The following is a 20,507-nucleotide window of genomic DNA, read 5'->3' as shown; positions in this document are numbered from 1 at the left end:
GCTTCAGACTGGCTTGTCAAACGTGTTGGTTCAATTTATTTGTAATGTACTTTAAATAATACACAGGTGCAACACACAGAGCACACAACACTTTACAAAACAAATATATAACCATGGATGAGAAGGTTTAAGAAAATGCTACGATTTAACTAAATGCTATGACCCAGCATGTTTGTAATGCAGTGCTGTCATGTCATGTGTGAAAATGCATTTTATGGCAAAGAAGTGCATCTCTTTACATGTTAATGAGTAACATGAAGAGGTCAGGCAAGCAAAATCTGGATTTTCAATGTCACTTCCCATTTTACATTCATCTTCCCCGACTATGCTGAAGCACTTGGTAAACTTTGCTTTGAAAAAAATGCTACATAAGTAATGCGTCCCGGTTTATCTGGGCGCTGGGGTAAAGTACCTGTCCACCACCGTGGGGTGGAGACAAGAGGTTAAATTCCTCCACGGTACCTTCGTTGGGCTGGGCGCTCCAACGAACACACTTGGTCGTGACGGGGATGAGAAGCCGACAGGGGGCGGAGGAGGGCATTCTCTGTCACTGCCGTGCCTGCACTAGCGACTCCTACAGGTTGGGCCGCGCTTGTTCAGGAGGTATCAGAAATTGGAGGAGGGATAAGTGTGTTCCTCCACATGTGTTATGCCCCCCCAGTGAAACTTGAAAAGAAGCAGCTGGCCGGCCCGGCTGTGGTCGACTACACCCTCCCCAAGACCAAACATTACGAGTTAGCAGTGACAGGGACTATACACATACTGTAGTCCCTGTAATTGGCAACAACTAAAGTGGGGAGAAATAAAAAGGTGAAAGATTAATATATTTCCTGCATCTACACACGACAGCATGCTATTTCACAGGGCTCAAAAACGTCTCATCGCTTTTGACGTTTCAAGCTTGATTGGAAGTTTTCTCATCAGGCTAAAAAAGGCCTTTTACAGTGCTCGGTAACAAATAAACAATCTTCTGAATTAGCACCATCTCAAGAAAATGTTTTTGGTAAAGGCAATGGGGTATCAAAAACGAAACAAAACAAAACAAAACACTGTAACCCGAGAAACACGATTGCTCAAGTATGGCATTCATTGACATTTTATCCGAGGTCATCGTTTACCAGGAAAGTTTACTTTCACTCAGTGTAAAAGTGAGGTTTCACCGCTCAAATGGCAATCATTATTTTAACGAGATGACTAACATAATATATGCAGCTGCTGCGTTACATACATTTAAAGTTTATATTATCACTCATGGTGTTTTAGCAGATCCCAGTTTCTCCTGAAACTCTAGCGATACGTACAGTATTTGTGGCTTTTGCATATTCACAGATACTACATACTGTATTTATAACAGACATGAGGAGATGAGGCAAACAGAACTGTATTATTATAGTTATCAAGGAATAGTATGAAGCAGTTTATAGCTGAACTGTGTCCTTTACAAAAGGTCCTCCTATACTGTAGAGAATAGATTAGGTCAGTGGTTCTCAACCTTTTCAGGCCGCGACTCCCAAAAAGAATCATAATTTGAACTGGGAACCCCCCAACATAATCATATTTGAACTGGGGACCCCCCAACATAATCATGTTTGAACTGGGGACCCCCCACCCAGAAAAGCACTTGGAATTGTAGGAGTTGAGGCATTACATCTAGTCTGACATGGTTCCACAGATAAATATTGTGAAACTATTTTCACAATGTTTGCCTCTTTCTGGTATTTTTTTAATTTATGTTCATCATCTGGGGACCCCCCAAAATCATGTGGCGACCCCCCTGGGGGTCCTGACCCACAGGTTGAGAACAACTGGATTAGGTCATAGGCTCTCTACTTCCATGTTCTCACAGCAATCTACTTTTGATGATGCTTATAATTATGGATACCATAATCTATGCATCTTCATATCGAACAAACATTGTCATGAAGGCCACCATGGATTGATTATTTCCTCTTCCGTGTTTGACACAGAATGGAGAATGCCCGTGCTATAATTTCTACATAATAATATCCCATTTCAAAATCCTGCAATTTCACCAAATGAGTTTCTTGATTGGATCTAGCGTGTACTGTATACTGAGCTGGGCAATGTGATTGACACTTGGGCCGAGTCACTTTTTGGGGCAAAATAATGTTAGACCGATATCAGTTCCTTTCCAGACTTCACTGACCTCCATAGGATCCCTGCCCACAGTGAAATGTTTGGAAATACAGCACTGTCAAGACACCAAAATATGTCCATTTGTCCTATACTAAATGAGAAAGAGCACGATGACGAGGAGACAGATGAAAGGGAGACGAAGACAAATATATATATATATAGAAAGGGCAGACCTCACCCTGGGTACACCATTAGACAAAGGTTTGATTTCTGGTTGCAGTGCTTCTTTCTGAGCTGTAGCTTCTTGTGTAAAAAAAAAAAAAAAAAGTGCAAAAGCAGAGTGGACCATCCGCTCCCCCCCCCCTCTAGTGGAAACCAGAGAGGCTCTTGGAGAGAGAGTCGGGGTTAAGGTGGGCTTCCGTTCCCCGCCTCCTGGGGGCAGATGAGCAGAGTGGAGTCCAGGTCCAAGCGGAACGCTGGGTAAAGAGGTTGGGAGAACGGGCAGCGGAACGTGTGCAGCAGCACCACCATGTCCGACACGCCGTAGAAGGACAGCGCCCCCTTCTGCCGCTCCAGGAACACGCCGATCCTGGGACACAGCGGCGCCGCCACCGTGGTCTTGCGGTTGTCGTGCCAGGCGGCGTAGCCGGCGTGCGTGCACCTCAGCCGCCAGGAGTTCTCGTTGCGCCCCAGCAGACAGGGCTTGCCGCCCCCCTTGCGCCCGATGCCGCGGTAGGTGACGCCGATGTCCACCCAGCCCCCGCCCCTCCACTCCACCTCCCAGTAGCTGGCTCCTCCGAACTGGCCCTCCCGGCACAGGACCTGGGCCACCGAGTCGAAGCGCTGCGGGTGAGACGGGTACGACTGGGGCTCCTCGCCGCAGTGGGCCCCCTGGGGGCCCTCCAGCAGGACGAGGGTGGGGTGGGCCGTGTCTGGGTCGAGAGACAGGCGAGAGGAGACTGGGGGGGGGGCAGAGAAAAGAAGATGCGGAAGCGGTCAGATGGAGAGAGATTACAGATAAGATGAGATGCAGTTTACACAGGCATTGCGAGATAACTATGTAAAACTGAACAGTAGAGAGACAGAATTGACTGAGAGAATTGGGGTCAGAATAGGAGAGCAAAATACTGGTTGAAATCAAACCAAAGCTGCGAACACTAATATGTTAGGCACGTTATAAAACGTTAAAGTCACTGCTTTCTTGACTGTAATTTGGGAATGTTATTGCTTTTGTATTTGTAGATTAGAGCTTCATGCATGTCCTGTTTGTAATTTTTTTTTTTTACTAGGTAGTAGTGATGTGCGGGTCGGGTTTTTTCATGACCCGCCCCGCCCCGCCACGGAACCCAACCCGCCTCAACCCGCCCGCGAACCCATATATAAATCTATGGCTCAACCCGCCCGCGACCCGCGGTGAGAAAAAAAAGATAATCATCATCATAATAGCTCAGATTTATATAGCGCTTTTAAGTACCCAAAGTCGCTTTAAATGTCTACAGTAGCACAACATTGTCACTACTAGGTAGATATTTGTATAGCAAGGCCTAACCAGGGACTGGGGTCGCAAATTAGCCTCGGCTATAAACCCTATGTACAATGCAACGGTTTCATGTTTTTATAACTTGATACATTGTTTTTTGTATTGTTCCTGTCAAATAAACATATACATAAAAGTGGTGGAAAATAAATGGCCTAAAGCCAAGGGAGAGAAGCGCAGAAATCAAAAGAAAGGTAGAAAAACTAACTAGAGTACATTTTTGCCCATGGCTGCCTCTTACATTTGCAACAACTTGTCACAATTTACAACTGGTGCGCTCATATATTTTATATACTGACTTCTAAAACAGAGCATCCTGTATTCAGCTGTTCTCTGAATAAAGCAGAATGAGATGAGTCAACACATCAAGACAGCCCCCCCCCTACTCCCCTGCCCTACACCACCCACTAGCAGAGCACTGGAGAAACCACATCCATCAAATCACTTAAGCTTTACCCAGCAGCAATACAAATCTATTTGTGGACTTTCAAACCAAAATCAATCAATTAAGCTCCTACTGAAGAACTGGCACAGACATGCCAAATCCCTTGCAGGCAAATTCAGTAAAGCTTGATGGTTGACCGTGGGTTTTGAAAAGAAGCAAATGTGTAAAAATGAGATATCCTGCAGGTGATTAGACGCTACAGATTGTGTTATGGCTTTGATAAAGGTCTTACAACACTACGGCTTGACGGCACACACTTCTCTCTCAGTGCCAAGCCACCAGTGGTGGAAAGTATCTAAGTACATGTATTCAAGTACTGTACTTAAGTACAATTTTACTTTTACTTCTACTCCACTACATCTCAGAGGCAAATATTGTACTTTTACTCCACTACAATTATTTGAAATTTTGAGTTACTAGTTACTTTGCAGATTTACATTATTATAAAACCTACATTAATCACTATAGGCCTATTTTATACATAGGCTATTTTCAAACTTTTGGTACTTTTACTTTTGGTACTTTAAGTATATTTTGATGCCAATACTTTTGTACTTTTACCCAAGTAACATTTTGAACACAGGCCTTTTACTTGTAACAGAGTATTTTTATATTGTGCTATTGCTACTTTTACGTAAGTAAAATATCTGAGCACTTCTTCCACCACTGCAAGCCACTGACGATGTGGAGCTCAACTTCAAGACTTGTTCTCCATACTTTCTAAAACCTGGAATTCCACATTTTCCAATACATTTCCATATTTTTCCCAAACTCTGTGAATTCCGGCTATTTCTCTGCTATTGCTGCGCCACACTAGCGACATCTAGACGGGCCGACGAGCGGCATTGTTGTGGCTGACATTTGGCCTCCAGTGGAAATATGACACACGCCGCCTTAATCTTGCTGTGACCTGTTGAATTATTGACACATAACACGGTGCCCTACTGTGCTCTCTCACCCTGTGAGCCTGTGCTTGCATCCGCTGGGAGTGGATGTCACACATCTGCCCCCTCCCCAACAATGGGATCGGATGTCATAAGTACAGTATGATTCCCCTATCGATCATTGATGAGGCTCATACAAAAAAACAACAACAACCGGCTTCTCAGGTGTCTCGTACACTAAAGGTATGGAGAAGAGAAAGGAATGGAGAGAGGGGGTATAGAAAGAGGGAGACAGAGGTGGAAAGACAGACAAAGAGACAACGGAAAAGAGAAAAGAGGGGTGGGGGGGGTTCAAAAGATGAAAAGATTCAGAGAGATGTGAGGAATGGAAACAGGGTGTCGTCTTACAGGGGGGTGTTACTGTACTTTACTGTACTTACACCTGAGGAACATGCCTCTCATCCTCTGGTCAGCCGGCTGCAGAGACAGAGAAGAGAGAGGGAACGACGATGGCGACGATGCTACAAATGAGGATGACAGACGGAGAGAGAGAGAGAGAGAGAGAGAGAGAGAGAGAGAGAGAGAGAGAGAGAGAGAGAGAGAGAGAGAGAGAGAGAGAGACATTGCAATTCATTCATAAATCATTACAACCACATTGTTCAGTTTAGTGTCATGCTATTATATATTTCTTTAATTACGCTTAATGATGGAAATAAGGTGGACATTTTTTATTGGAACAGGTCTGTTGTACACACACACACACACACACACACACACACACACACACACACACACACACACACACACATCACATTGTACATGTCGGAGCTTCTACCTCCCAATAACTCTACCAGGGTCTTGAGGTCACCAGTCACTTCTTAACCCATTCAATCCGTGAACGCATCTGTGTCACTTTAGATTTCTTTGGCTATTCAAAAATAGCAGATATACAAGCTCATAGCGCTGTGAGCTTGCAGATCTGCTTTTTTTTATTTTTCTATCGTGAACATTTGTGCAAATCTTTGAATATATATTCTACAAATGTCTTCTAAATCCTAAAAGTTTTTTGTTGCCAAGGACCACCCAAAATGATATGTATTTGCACTATGAGCTTGTATATCTGCTATTTTTGAATAGCCAATTAAATCTAAAATGACACAGATGCGTTACCGGTCTTAAAGTAGCCTGGTTCCAGCCGAATCTGCCTTTGCAAAATCGCATCGCACTTTAGCCCTCGGCAGATTAGGTCTGGCCCCCCTCCATAGAGATTCCATTTATCTCCCTCCGCAGTGGTGTGGAGCCAACCAGGGCCCAGTATCCAAATGTGGGCGGGCTTATCACCTTATTTGGAGCAATAGAGCGTCGCAGTTCCCGCCCACTTCCTGTTTTTTTTGGTGCCGGAAGAAAAAACTCAATGCATTTTTCCATTGACATTTCCAAAAATATTTATATCTATTAATTTAAGCCTCGAATCAAGCCATCATGAGATGACATGAATCATGACCATAAAACGTTTTTTTCTGTGATTTTTTTAAATTTTATATTTAATTATATGATATACTATATTTAATAAATACCCTTTGTTTTGCCGTTTTCAAAAAAAAATTATCACAGAATCAAACGTTTTATGGTCATGATTCATGTCATGTCATGATGGCTTGATTCGAGGCTTAAATTAATAGATATAAATATTTTTGGAAATGTCAATGGAAAAATGCATTGAGTTTTTTCTTCCGGCACCAAAAAAAAACAGGAAGTGGGCGGGAACTGCGACGCTCTATGACGTACAAGGAAGCACTGCTCTGATTAGTTCGTGAACAAGGAAGCACTGCTCTGATTGGTTTAGGTCTAACCAATAGAGTCCGTTTGGATCTTTTTGTAACCGCCCCTTGGAAAAAAATCTATCGTTGATAGGGACCAGACTAATATCCACGCAGTGTGTCGTGTGATATTGTCTGGCCACGCGAGGCTAGTCTTAAAGGGTTAAGGTCCCACCAACAAAACCCGGGGAGATAGATCGTTTTCCGCCGTAGCGCCCCCAAACTGTGGAACGAGCTTCCACCCCACGTTAGAGCGTCTCAAAGCCTGCCTGTGTTTAAATCACTTTTGAAAACTCACTTGTACTCCTTGGCGTTCGAAAATTCAGACTGAGAGTTGCTGTTTTCCACTAGGCATTGTGTCTGATATGATGTCCTGTTTATTGTGTATTGTTTTGCTCTTGTATATTTTATAGGCCTATCCCCGACTAAGGATTTCTATAGTCGACTCTGATTGGCCAAATGTTGCCTATAGTTGCCTATTTTTTTTTTTTACTTAAATCAGTCTGATTCGACTGTCAATCTCTCAGTCGAAACATGCAAAAAAGATATTATGCAATAGAGGAACATTCCATTTGGGCTGAAGGGGTGCATAATGTCTGACTTAACATATACTTGCTTGGTTTCTCCCAATAAATCATGATATATATCCTATTTTTGGCAAACTATTAGTTAATTAATATAACAAATCAGGCCAATCTCTGTCAAATCTTTTTTTCATGATTCGACTAAGAGAACGGCAGTCGAATCAGACTCCCTCGATCGATTAGTCGACTATTCGAATAATCAAGGTCAGGCCTAATATTTTAATATTTCTTTGTTACTGAGTGTACTGCCCTTTGGTTCAACACTGTTGTTTTAAATGTGCTCTATAAATAAAGTGGATTGGATTGGACTAAGTATCTGTCACTACGGTTACTACTACTATCTACTGTTACAGCTACTGTTACTACTACTACTGCAGCCGTTACTATGGTTACTACTACTACTGACTATTATTACAACTGCTACTACTGTTGCTAATACTGTTACTATTGTGACTCCTTACTAATATTACTACAAATTAATACTGCTACTATAATTTCAACAACTAATAATAATTATTGGAGCCCTTTTTCTTTAATATGGAACAGGGTCAGAACGACAACGTTTCGATGTCAGATTACATCTTCGTCGGGTCATGACCCGCCGAAGATGACGAAACGTTGTCCGAGTTTCCCAGGTGCCTTCTTTATTCAGCTATATGTGTCTGATCATGAGATGCACCAGACCAGCCCGATTTACGCTCGAGGCGCGGTGGAACCTCCCTTTATTCCTAATAGCTATCCTATTTTAATTGTTTTACAATAATTCCCCAAACCTCTGTCTGTCCCCAAAGTCTCTTCTGCCCGGTTCTCCTAAGTGGCTGGAGCAATTGATCTGTATTTGCACACGGCCATTGACCATTAGCATGTTCACTTTCCCAAAATGTAAGCTGTTAATTAGCGTTTTTATGTAAAAGAATTCGGGCAATGGGAGCTATCGTCAGCATGCTTACAACCGTCGCCATGGTTACAGCCCCCCAAGATATGGGAGGAAGGGGTCTTCCTTGGGGCCAAAAAGGTTTGGGACTATTGCTGTACAGCAGAGCACATAACCCAAAGTCTGTTAATATGGACTAGTTATTATTATGATGATTATTATTATAATAATAACAGTGCACATTTATCAATCAAATGTATCTTTTTATAGGCCAATAATGATGACATTAGAGGAGATTGGAAGTTAACAGAGGTGAACTGAATGAACTGGAGGTGTGCCAGAGTGTGTTGTACTGGACATCTCATTGTCCTCTTCAAGCTGAATAAATAATTGATGTTACTGTCCCGCTCGGTGTTAAATGCCATGTTAAAGCCTTCAGTCTGATAAACTGGGTCACCTGCCTGCTGACAGTGTCACCACAGAGGGCTGTATCTACTGTACTCTGCGTGCGTGTGTGTGTGTGTGTGTGTGTGTGTGTGTGTGTGTGTGTGTGTGTGTGTGTGTGTGTGTGTGTGTGTGTGTGTGTGTGTGTGTGTGTGTGTGTGTGTGTGTGTGCGCGCGCGCGCGCGCGCGCGCGTGTGTGTGTGTGTGTGTGTGTGTGTGTGTGTGTGTGTGTGTGTGTGTGTCTTGTTTCATGTGCTTACCTTTTACGCACTCTCCACCAGACACATAGCTCTCGTTAACTGGGGAAGAAACATAAAGAAACATCCTCAATAAATCGTGAGAAAAGGTGCCAGTGGAACTGTTGATTGGTTGTTGTGTGTGCGTGGTGAAGTGTGTGAATGTGTCATTTTGGCGTTAAGAGGCTTAGACAGTAAAATCGATCGGTGATAAATTAACTCTGAAAGTGTACGAATGGATAACTTAACACTGAAGATTGTACTGTGTAAAAATCACGTTGCGACCATAGACTGTATAAAATGAATGGACAGCGTTACGCCCCTAGACTCTACAGACCGTAAATGAAGCCGATTGTTCAGCTGTGTGCAATCCGCCATCTTTCAATATCGCGTCATATCGCGTCATATCCTGCAGAATGAAACCAGACCATTATTGGTTTGGTAGCTTGTCAATCAAAAGCGGGGGCGGGGAATGAATGCTATTGGTTGTGTAGCTTGTCAATCAAATCATCCCGCCCCTCCCAGAGCATAACCTACTTTATCGTCAATTTTAAAATAAATGGGACCATAGTTTACCAAAACGCATATCATGATGATTGAAAGGAGACTTTAAACTAGCGACTGGAAGCATATAGTATTTATGACAATTTTTATTAAGGTAAGAAAATCTAGTCTAAAGTTTGTCAAAAACCCATCCGCTTGCGTTAAAATAAATTCTTTCTGACACCCGCAGGGGTAAAACAGCGAAACTACAGGCCATTCATATGAACTGTGTCTTCCGTATTGGAGTCAATGTAAAAATCTCAGTCTGGCCCCTTGGTTGCGACGCCATTTTTGGCAAAGACATTTAGAGTGAAAAAAAGACTATCAAATGTTCTTTACAGGTGCGTTTTTCCAATTCTAGAGGGTTTAAGTGGTAGCGGATATGCAGCTCGGCAAAGGTGAATTGATCCCAGTGTATGACAGAGGACAATTTCAGGATAAATTAAAATCTCTGCGATACGATTATTGTGAGTGTTTTTTATCACGATAAACGATTATAACGATTATCGTCCCATCCCTAGTCTGCACTGTATGTCCCCTACCGGCACGACAGATCTTGTCCACCTCTTCCCTGCACACCTCGTCCATGCGAGCGCGCAGGTGGCACAGGGCTTTCCTGGCTGCGCTGAAGGCCTCCGTCGACAGGCTCTGGGCTCTGGAGCGCCGACCGATGGTGAGAGGAACGCACAGCAGGGGGGCCGCCTGCGAGATTAAGAGGAGAGAGTAGGGGTCAGGGGTTCACAAACTTTTGAGTCAAGACCCAAAAGAGAAATTTGATTTCTCACTGTCTGGGACACAACAAAACCCCAAACATTATGAATTAACCACTTGATAAGCCTTATTTAATTGTGAAAATAGCCGATTTACAAGCTCACAGTTAGTGATGCGTTGTGAGCTTGCTTGTACATCTGCTGTTTTCACTATCCTATATTAAAATTGCCTTAAGGTAGGACGGGCGGATGGGCTGACAACGTTGTAACTCTCATGTCACCATGACTCAGCCATAACCATATAAGGAGTTCCCAATGCAGCTACGCCCAAATATGGAGTGTGTTGTCTAACCTCAATGTGACGTCATGGCATCAGGCGCAAACAAATCAGTCAGCTCCATATATGGGCACAAAAGGGGGCATGCCCGGGCACAAAAGGGGGCATGCCCATATATGGGCATATACTGATGACATCAGGGATCATCAGGGATATATGGGAATAAAAGGGACAAGGACTGACAGATACAGAGATCTCCATAAATGGGCATAAAAGGGACAAAGACTGACAGATACAGAGATCTCTATATATCAGTCGGCGGTGCGACATAGGTGTGAGGGCCGCGTTTTTAAATGTATGTATTCTTTACTTTTTTTTTTAGGCAACATTAATTAGGCTAATATTTAGCCTACTTGCGCCGCAAATGTGGGCCCAGATTCGACCATTATTTAGGAAACACAGGTCTAGAGATCCACACAACGTCACAGCTTCTAAAACTCCCTTCTAGCTTCCCCTCCATCATCACATCCTTAGATGCACTGTGGCAGGCTCAGGGTTTTTCCATTAGCCAATGCTGAGTCATGCCTCAGGCTCTTATTCTCCTCTCATCCTTCCTGGTCTCTCTATCCCAGAGCTGGGCCATCTGACTTCAAATCATTATCACCATTATTTCAAACTTTTATCTCGATTATGATTAAAGGTAGGGTAAGTGATAAACTTTTGTTAAAATAAGTGTTAAATATCTCTATATTCTGATAATACTCATTAATACAGAGTGTTTGTTCAGTAACAGGAGTCTCCATGTCTCTCCGGCTCTTTATTAATTAGAAAATGCATTTTCAGGTTGGGATTCCTATTTTTTTCAATCAGGAGAGAGAAGTCTCACTGGGACACTTGCACAGGATACAGATTAAACAAGTGTAATTGGAAGTGATGGCACTAAGAAATGAGCAGACACAATTGGAACTGGAACAGTTCGCAACCGATCTGAAAATGTATTTTCTGTTTATGAAAGAGCTGGAAAGATGGGGAGACCCCTGTTACTGAACAAACACTCTACAGCAATAATTGCTATCAGAATATAGTGCTTTAACCTTTTAACAAAAAACGTTTAGTTTTGACCAAAAATATCGCTTACCCTAATTAATTTGAATATAGGAGTGTTGATTTGTAAAGAAAAACAATAGTCTCTCAATAAGAAAAGTTTATATGAAGAAAAAAAAACATATTTAACAGCCTCGTGGCTTCGTTCGGATGTGCGCATACACGATGAACAGAACAAAATAAAGAAAATTGCGATCCTGCTTGTAATTTTGATTCACAGAATACAATTTGACTCGCATTGAAAATCGTGACGCCCTTAGCCATTAATAGATATACTAAATACAGATATAAGTATAAAGTACATTCTATCAGCAGTACTATGTGCATATAATGTACATACTGAAGTGGATAGATACTGTATAAATAAACAGCGGATATGGCGTGGCGCTGATACAGTATGTGTACAGTGTCAGCCATTTGGCCAAAGAAAGGGTGATTAAGAAGATTATAAAAACTTCTTCTATTGATAAGTTGATTTCGGAGTTTATATGGAATAAGAAGAATCCTAGAATACGCATGCTACAGCGGCACCGCCAAGACGGCGGGCTATCTCTCCCTAATTTTCTATATTATTATTGGGCTGCTAACATAAAGGTAATGTTGTGTTGGAAGGAGCTGTCGTCCCAAGGCACTCTCCCCAAATGGTTGCAATTAGAAAACCTGTCATGTGGCCCCACCTCCCTACATGCCCTGCTTTGCTCCAAGCTTCCGTTAGTTGAACCTGTGTCCAAATACACCTCAAATCTAATTATTAAGCACTCCGTTAAGATCTGGACTCGCTTACTGACTTCTCAATTTCTGCCCCTATAGCAAGAAATCATAGTTTCAAACCTTCAATTATAGATGGAGCATTTAACATTTGGACTAGAAATGGGATCACCTCAATCAGTGATCTTTTCTCTGAAGGCGTTTTTATGTCTTTTGATCAATTACGGCTGAAATTTGATATACCCCGCTCTCACTTTTTTTTATTTCTGCAGCTTCGTAATTTTGTAACGTCATCTTTTCCAAATTTCCCATCACAACCACCAGATTCCCTTTTAGACTCCATTTTAAAACTTGACCCGTGTTCCAAAGGGGTGATTGGGTCAGTTTACTGTTTATTAAACTCATTTAATTTGGAACCACTAACCTTATTAAAAAAATCAATGGGAAGGAGACTTGGGGACACAGATCTCTAATGATGTTTGGAGGGAGGCCTTGGATAGAATACACTCCTCTTCAATTTGTTTAAGACATACTATCATTCAGTTTAAGGTTCTGCATCGCCTCCACTGGTCCAAAGTAAAACTAGCTAAATGTGTGCCTGACATGGATCCAATATGTGATCGTTGCAGACATGATCAAGCCACCCTTGCACATGCATTCTGTTTTTTTTTGTTATTCACATTCTGGCAATTAATATTTAAAACCTTCTCAGAAGTGTTAGAAGTGCCCATAGAACCTTCTGCTTCTATTGCAGTGTTTGGAGTTGTTCCACAAGAAAGAGATGATGTACAACTTAGTCACCAAGAAAGAAATATGATAGCCTTTGCGTCCCTTTTGGCTAGGCGTCTGATACTGCTTAAATGGAAAGAAAAACTCCCACCAACTTTCAAATCATGGGTTAATGATGTTATGCATCATTTGACTTTGGAGAAAATTCGCTACTCCACAAGGGGGTGTGCTCTGAAATTTTACACCATCTGGCAACCTTTTTTAACATATATAGAGAGACTGAATGCTGCTGACATTAACACATTGAATGCCAGTCGCGTAGATCTACGCGAACCTATTTAAAGCCGCAGCGTGCCAGTCGCGTAGATCTACGCGAACCGCCGATTCCCATTGAAACTGCCCCAGGTGCACTTTCAGAATTTTTTTGATCCATTTCCGTTTCCGGTTTCCGGTCGGAAACAGAATTATTCGGGTTCCGGTTTTTTCGATCGTATCCGCTTCCTGTCTGGGATCCTGTTTAAAACTCGATTTTCTCGGTTGTTTTTCTCCTCGCTGATCACTGTTTAGCGTTGATCGGCTGTATCTTCAAGATGGCGGCTCGCATTTGGAAACTGTTTTCGCTGGCCGTTTCTCACGGATCCGCTGTGTGTTTAGAACCAAATGAACGCGCACTTTTAACTTATTTAGCGAGGTCCGTGGCGACATGAAAAAAACAAAAAAACAACAATAAAACGCTGGCACTGGTGAGTACATTATGAGATTAAACTCTGGCATGGAATGTGTTAATGACCCATAAATTGACCCCACTGAATTTTTTTTTTTTTTGTGTATTAAAAAAAACAAAACATTTCAAATCTTTCTTTAATAATATATATATTCTACTGACTGTGTATACTTTATTTATTTTTTGACTTGTTTTCATTTTTCATAGCAATTGTGTCTTATTTGTTTGTATTGTCCTTTGTTTTAATGGTACAATGAGATACCAGGGTTGTGGCTCTTTCGGAGCGGGAACTTTGGGGGGGTGGGAGGGGTAACATACATTCACTGTTTTTGTATGCCCTTTGTTATAGACCTGTATGTGAAAATATAAAATAAAAAAACCTTGAAAAAAATAAATAATAAGATTATAAAAACAAACAGAAATTCTAATTATCAATAATCCTGATTAATAACCCTCATTACAGTATTAAGCAATAGCATTTTAGTCGTACAGCCTTACTCTCTTAGTCCGTTCAAGTTCTGCTCCTCACCTGCAAGAAGTGGGTGTTGTCCTCCGTCTGCAGGAGCTGACTGATCTCCTGGTCTCTTCTCCTCAGCTCCTCCAGATCCGTCTCCATCATCTCTATGTCCCTCTCGGTGCGCCCGACTACCGCACGCTCCTTGGCCTCCAGCTTGCCTCGCACCTGTGGTGGAAGGCAATAAACGGAGTCTCATGGATGCATGCTAAGTCAACTTGGAGCCAGGAATACACTGACGTACTGATTTGTTCAATAATCCACATACAACAATCCAGTACAAGACACAGACACGGTCAAGTCTTAGCAGTGAGTGTTGCTCACTAAAACAATAGTATTATTGAAATGTATATAGTAGTGATGCACGGGCCAACCCGTTGCCCGCAGGTTCCGCGGGTTGAACCGCAGGGCGGGCGGACGGGTCAAGATTTCAGACGCAATTAGCGGAGCGGGTCAACGCGCGAAAAAAGAAACAGAAAAGAAAAAGCATTCTGGTACCTTCTCTCTCTCCTGTTTTGTCTCTCTCTCTCTCACTCCCTCCCTCTCTCTCTCTACTCCTGGAATCATGAGCAATTGTGTTCAATGTGTTGCTTATTTGATCAATTATGCACATGCAGCTGCCTCTAATGTCAATCTAATTGTTGGAAAAACAGCCCATAACTCTCTCTCTCCCTCTCTCTCTCTCTCTCTCCCTACCTCTCCCCCCCCCCCCTCTCTCTCTCTCTCTCTCTCTCTCTCTCTCTAAAGCGATTGGATGGACAGACTTGACGTTGTTAGTGTGTTGAAAAGACGGCCGGTAGGCTACTTTTGTTTTTGCGGGTTGCGGGACGGGCCGGGTCGTTGATTTATATATTGTTTTGCGGGGTCGGTTGGGGCGGCTTAGGCTCCGTGCGGGGTTATGAAAAAACCTGACCTACGCATCACTAGTATATCGATGGCCAAAATGCAAAACCTCCTATGTGCAAATTTCATGATTTTCGGATTTCACTGTGGATGAGGACTATAGGCTATGCTGCACATGCTCAGTCTGTCTGCAAGATAGTCCCGCCCCTCATTTTGTCAGAAAAGGTCATTTGACTAAAACCTCCTATCTTGTTCAGTGCCAATTAGTGCTAAAATGTTGAAGCGCAAAACCTCTTATCTGCACCAGAACTAGTTGAGCAGCAGACAGAGCTGAAACTTGGGAATTCTATGTTATGTAGACCGTCTAAATGTCTTTCAGTTTGTAGTCATCTATTATTTTCAAAATAAAAAAGTGTCTTCCCCCCTTACTAGTTAAGTATTTGTTAGTAACTCTGTCAAGTTAATTGCATTGCCTTGTTGATTGCTAATGATTAGTGTCAGGTGGTGACACTATTATCACACCAAGAGTGTGAGTTGATAAAAAAATGTAATGGTAATACTTGATACAGTACTGTAGAATGTCTTGATCTCAAAATGAGCATAAAAAAGCATTATTTAACACAAATAATGTTTGTTTGTACGCCTAACTATTTCTAGGTAAAAACCTCCTATGTGCATCTATGTAGATAGGAGGTCATTTTAGGTATAGATAGGAGGTTTTGGCATTGAACATTTTGAACTTGTGGTTAGAGGTTGTCATTGCTGCTTAAATGTGAACGTCATTGTCGTGATTTTTTATTGGTTGTGGGAGTGGGGGAGTGGGGGAGTATTGCAGGTGGTGGAGTTGGGGGGGTAGAGGGTATGGGGGGGATTATGTTGAGGGGGACATAGGCCAGTTTGGCCGGATCATACAGGATAGGGTCTTTGTGATGCGAAAGTGTGGTCTAGCCAACACCAACACAGGACTCCTGAAGTGGGATGGGGTTTTGAGTTAGGGAGGTGGAGAGGTGTGGGCTGGCAGTTGGGGGGGGGGGGGTTGTGGGAGTGGGGGAGTATTGCAGTAGGTGGAGTTGGGGGTAGAGGGTATGGGGGGGATTATGTTGAGGGGGGCATGGGTCAGTTAGGCCGGATCATATAGAATAGGGTCTTTGCGATGTGTGAGTGTGGTCAAGCCAACACCAACTTGGGACTACTGAATCGCTGCCCTCCACACTCTCCTATCTAGCATCAGGGTCTTGAGCTCTACAGTATTGTTGGCTAAGCTGTTACGCCGAAGTGCATCTACTTAGGTGGTGCACTTCTTGTCTCTCCTGGCTTTGCCCTGGGTTGGCTCTCATAGTGTTAGTTTGCTTGCCACTAGTTATGGGTCCCTGACGCAGTGCCCTGCCTCATCCTTCTCTCTCTGACTTTGTCTGTGACCCATGGTAGGTTCCTGTAGAGCAGTGTCTATCAACCTTTTTTGTGCCAAGGCACACCTGGCATAGCCAAAAAATCCCAGGGCACACCTAGATATACGGTATCTATAATTATATATATATATACGGTATATCTATATACCGTATATATAGATATATACGGTATATAGCCGATTTTCACATTTCACGAAACGATACGATACGATATTGGGCACACAACTTCGATACGATTTCGATACGATACGCACTTTTTTATCATGAAAATATATGGGGGAGAAAAAAAGCAAATGCAAACAAATATTTCTGTTTTTGCATTATTCAGACATGCAAACTTGTAGCTTTTCAGCTTCCACTAGCCGTTTTGAATCCAAATAGGGCAATAGTGTGACACCTGACCCGAAAAAAAACAGCATGTTGTCACCATTTTCACCTTGGGGCTGTTTGCATGCCTGATTATTATTATTGTTTAAAAAAAAAAAAAAAAAAAAAATTTTTTTTTTTTTTTTTTTTTAAATCTTTTTTTTTTCAAACCTCCTTCAAACGGCGCGGCACACCTCAGCAGTAGCCCCGGCCCAAAATTGGGACGTTTGCCAGGGTTGATATACACTGCTGTAGAGGACCACATTTCTGATGTGGTCCGTCCATGTGACTCCTAGTGCCATTCATAGCATTCTTGTGTAGACTCCATCCAAGGCCCTTTCCTGTTGTGCTGTGACGGTCCATGTCTCAGCCCCATACAGCAGTACTGACTCCACTGTAGCTATACGAACAGCCGCCTCTTGAGGTCTTCTCCCATGTCTGATTTCCACACTCTCCTCATCCCATGCAAGGCATTCCAGTCAAGTGCCCCCCAGACCTTCAGGTCCTGTTCCATTGAAGCAGTCCAGGCCCAGGTTATTAGAAGTCCTGGACTGCCTCGAGTAGTTTGTCTCCATCATCTGAACCATCTTCTCAGGAACTCCATAGGCCCGGAGAATGTTCATCAGATTCCCCCGGTGGATGGTGCCAAAAGCCTTTTGGAAGTCATGAAGGTGATCACCACTGAAAGATTCCGCTCCTTACTCCTTCCAGTATCCTCCTCAGCACCAGTATCTGCCCGAGTTTCTCATTACAGGGTCTAAGATGGGTCTAATCCGGTTGAGGATCTTCCTGTTAGCCGTCTTGGCAACTTGTGAGCTCAGGCTAATGCCTTGGTGAGTTCGCCTGACTTTGGTACTGGATCGATTATCATTTTGCTCCACAGCTTCGGCAGCTTGCTAGACGTGTGTGCTTGATACAATCCAACACCACCTCGTCTATGGGCACATACATCAGAACCTCTGCTGTCACTCCATCTTCCCCGCAGCTCTTGCCTCACTTGATAGTAGCCTTGGCCCTCTGGTACTCATCCATGGTGAACCGTCTGGTTTGGGCTGGTCATGGAAGACAGGATCATCCTCGGATCATCCTCTTCTTCGGTTGAAGGAGGATTTCCTAGGAGTGTTTTGAAGTGCTGGTACCATGTTTCAACTCGTTCCTCTGCGCTTTCTCCCAAGATCTTGGAAGTCTGAGAAGAGCTTCTGCCAGAAATGTCATTGATGAGCTTCCAGCTCTTGCCATGTTTTTGGTTAACATGCACCTCTTTAATGTCCCTGATCTTTTGGGTCAGCTCCCGTTGTTCCAGTTGCATACACTTGATATAGCTCCTCCTTCCTCCGCTTATATTTCTCCCTCAGACCCTCTCCTTTTTGGTCAGCGACAAAGTCCCTGTGTGCTGATCTCATCTCCTCCCTGGCTGTGGTGATTCTAGGGTCAAGGCATCCGTCTTTCCTCCTTGCTTATAGGCTCTTTAAGACATTCAATGATCTTACATACTATTCCACTATCCACACCGGACACAAGGTTGGTGATCCAGTTGTATGAGTTAGGGGAGTTGGAGGGCGTGAGGGTTTGGGTGGGTGGGGTTTGGGGGGTGTGTTGTGCTGGTTGGGGGGAATGGGGGTTGTGGGAGTGGGGGGGTATTTCAGGTGTTGGAGTTGAGGGTATAGGGGGGATTATGTCGAGGGGTGCCTGGGCCAGTTGTTTTGTAGTCCACCTAATTGTTGTTGTTTTTGGATATACGTATGCGTATACAGTCTACTAACCATTTCATCCATTGAAAATGCTCTAGCGTATACCCACGACCACACGCATCTCGTGCAGGGAATGATTATTGTATACCTCAGAAAACAAACCTAGACCACACCACTGATGCAACTGTTTGCAGCTGTAAATGCATGTATTTACATCCTGCACTATTTATCATTATTTAGTTATGCAATCACTTAACATCACGGTGCAAAAGCTCCTATCTGCAGAATTATCCAGGAAAAGTGGGGAAAAACCTCCTATCTGCATTTGCAATATGAGATCAGTGTAATTAACATATAATATTGTAATATAATCCAGAAATCCAGAAACGGTGAATTATGTGATGGGTATCATAAAAAAATAGCATTGTGCAAAAAAGATACAACATTTTGTAGTTTTCTTTTTCATTTTCCCAACAATGTTAATTTTTCAGATAGGAGGTTTTGCATTTTGGCCATCGATATAGAGCGTGAAGTGAACCCTTTTTTTTACATTTACGACCGTAGTCTAAATTGACAGAACAAACACCCACACTACTGTAAATGAAAAACTGGAGCCAAAATAGGGACATTCAAAGAACCAAAACTGTAATTAATCACAACCAACTCTGACGCACACATTTACAGGAAAAAGGTCTGCACTGTGCTATTAGGTGCTTATCGTCTTTGCTACAAATCATGTTCTGTCATGTGATGTCCAACCTTCTTTATTCGTTATTAGGATACCAAATAACTTCTACTGCCGCAGTCGCTAATCTAAGGGAGTCAGTAATAAGGCAACACAAGGCAGTAGGGGGTCAGTAATATGGCTGCATAAGGCAGTAGGGACTAGGGAGTCAGTATAAGGCAGCATAAGGCATTAGGGAGTCAGTAGTAGACTGCCCTAGCGCGTCTGATATCATGTCTAGACGGGCGGGTTCAAAATCTGCGGAGAAATTTTCCGCCGGATCCTATTGGTTCACAGATCTGTCCGTTTGGATTGCACTTGGTACAACATCAAATATTCTAATTTCAATCAACAAAAGCAGAACTGACTCATGCAAAAACATGCAAGGATTTTGATATAAGATGCAAACTATGCTGTGACTAAATCATTAAATTTTTTCCCATAATCATAGCCAAGAGGGATGGCGCGTCTGAGAATATAAATTCCCACACACACAAAAAAACAGCTTTTGGGGACGGAGTTACTTAGCCTGCTGGCAGCTTGCACAAGACATTTTACACTGGTGGGTAGTCAATACTTTGCGAGATTAGCCGTGGCGTGGACACACAGACTGACACACACACACAGCGGTGAAAACATAATTTCCCCCTGCCTTTGGCCTGGCGGAGATAATAATGTGCATCAATGCAAAGAAAGGTACCAAGTTCAGTGACATACTGACCTCTGCCTTGGTCTTGTCCAGCCGGAGGGCCAGTTCAGCAAACAAAGCCTCACTGTCCTCCAGCACAGTAGAGGCCGACACCTGGAACATGGAGAGAAAGAATGACGTGTCAGTGCTGTTCCATTGATTGATCCCAAATAAAAGAGCTTATATCACAGCTGAGTATTAGATTCTTGTCCAGTTGATTTAATCCTGTACCTGGCCTGTAGACCCGTTTGCAATTTGGTGTTAGGATAATTTCTCACTTGAACTGAGTCAATGGGTCTAAATCAACTAATTCTGACATTTAGAATTCATTTCAGGATCAGGTCAGTTTTCAATAACTCGATTACAATTTTGTTCTTTACTGTCACTTTTATTGCATTTTTTTCATAATGATTTGTTTTATTTATAACAACAGACATGAACATGAGAAATTATAAACATCCCCCTTTAACTTTTAATTTAATTGGATGTTGAAATTAGCAAATAAGACAATGTCTAGGGACCCATTGACTCAATTCAAGTGAGAAATGAAGGGAAA

The 20,507-nt window shown here is 42.8% G+C and overlaps 1 protein-coding gene across 1 annotated transcript in view; it reads right to left on the bottom strand.

The window, feature by feature from the left end:
- Positions 1-23: 23 nt before the first annotated feature.
- Positions 24-20,507, bottom strand: part of LOC308105963 (E3 ubiquitin/ISG15 ligase TRIM25-like) — a 26,489-nt gene continuing 6,005 nt past the window's right edge. Inside the window, exons 4-9 of the mRNA XM_080456933.1 lie at positions 19,985-20,065; positions 14,246-14,398; positions 10,007-10,166; positions 8,946-8,984; positions 5,404-5,484; positions 24-3,056 (exon numbers count right to left, since the gene is read on the bottom strand). Coding sequence (XP_080313059.1) covers positions 2,503-3,056; positions 5,404-5,484; positions 8,946-8,984; positions 10,007-10,166; positions 14,246-14,398; positions 19,985-20,065 — 1,068 coding nt within the window. The 3' untranslated portion in view covers positions 24-2,502. The remainder of the gene's footprint in view (positions 3,057-5,403; positions 5,485-8,945; positions 8,985-10,006; positions 10,167-14,245; positions 14,399-19,984; positions 20,066-20,507) is intronic.

The sequence above is a fragment of the Gymnoscopelus braueri genome (genome assembly GCF_963280865.1).
Source record: "Gymnoscopelus braueri genome assembly, chromosome: 2".
NCBI classification, from domain to species: domain Eukaryota; kingdom Metazoa; phylum Chordata; class Actinopteri; order Myctophiformes; family Myctophidae; genus Gymnoscopelus; species Gymnoscopelus braueri.
This window is presented reverse-complemented; position numbering and strand designations above follow the sequence as displayed.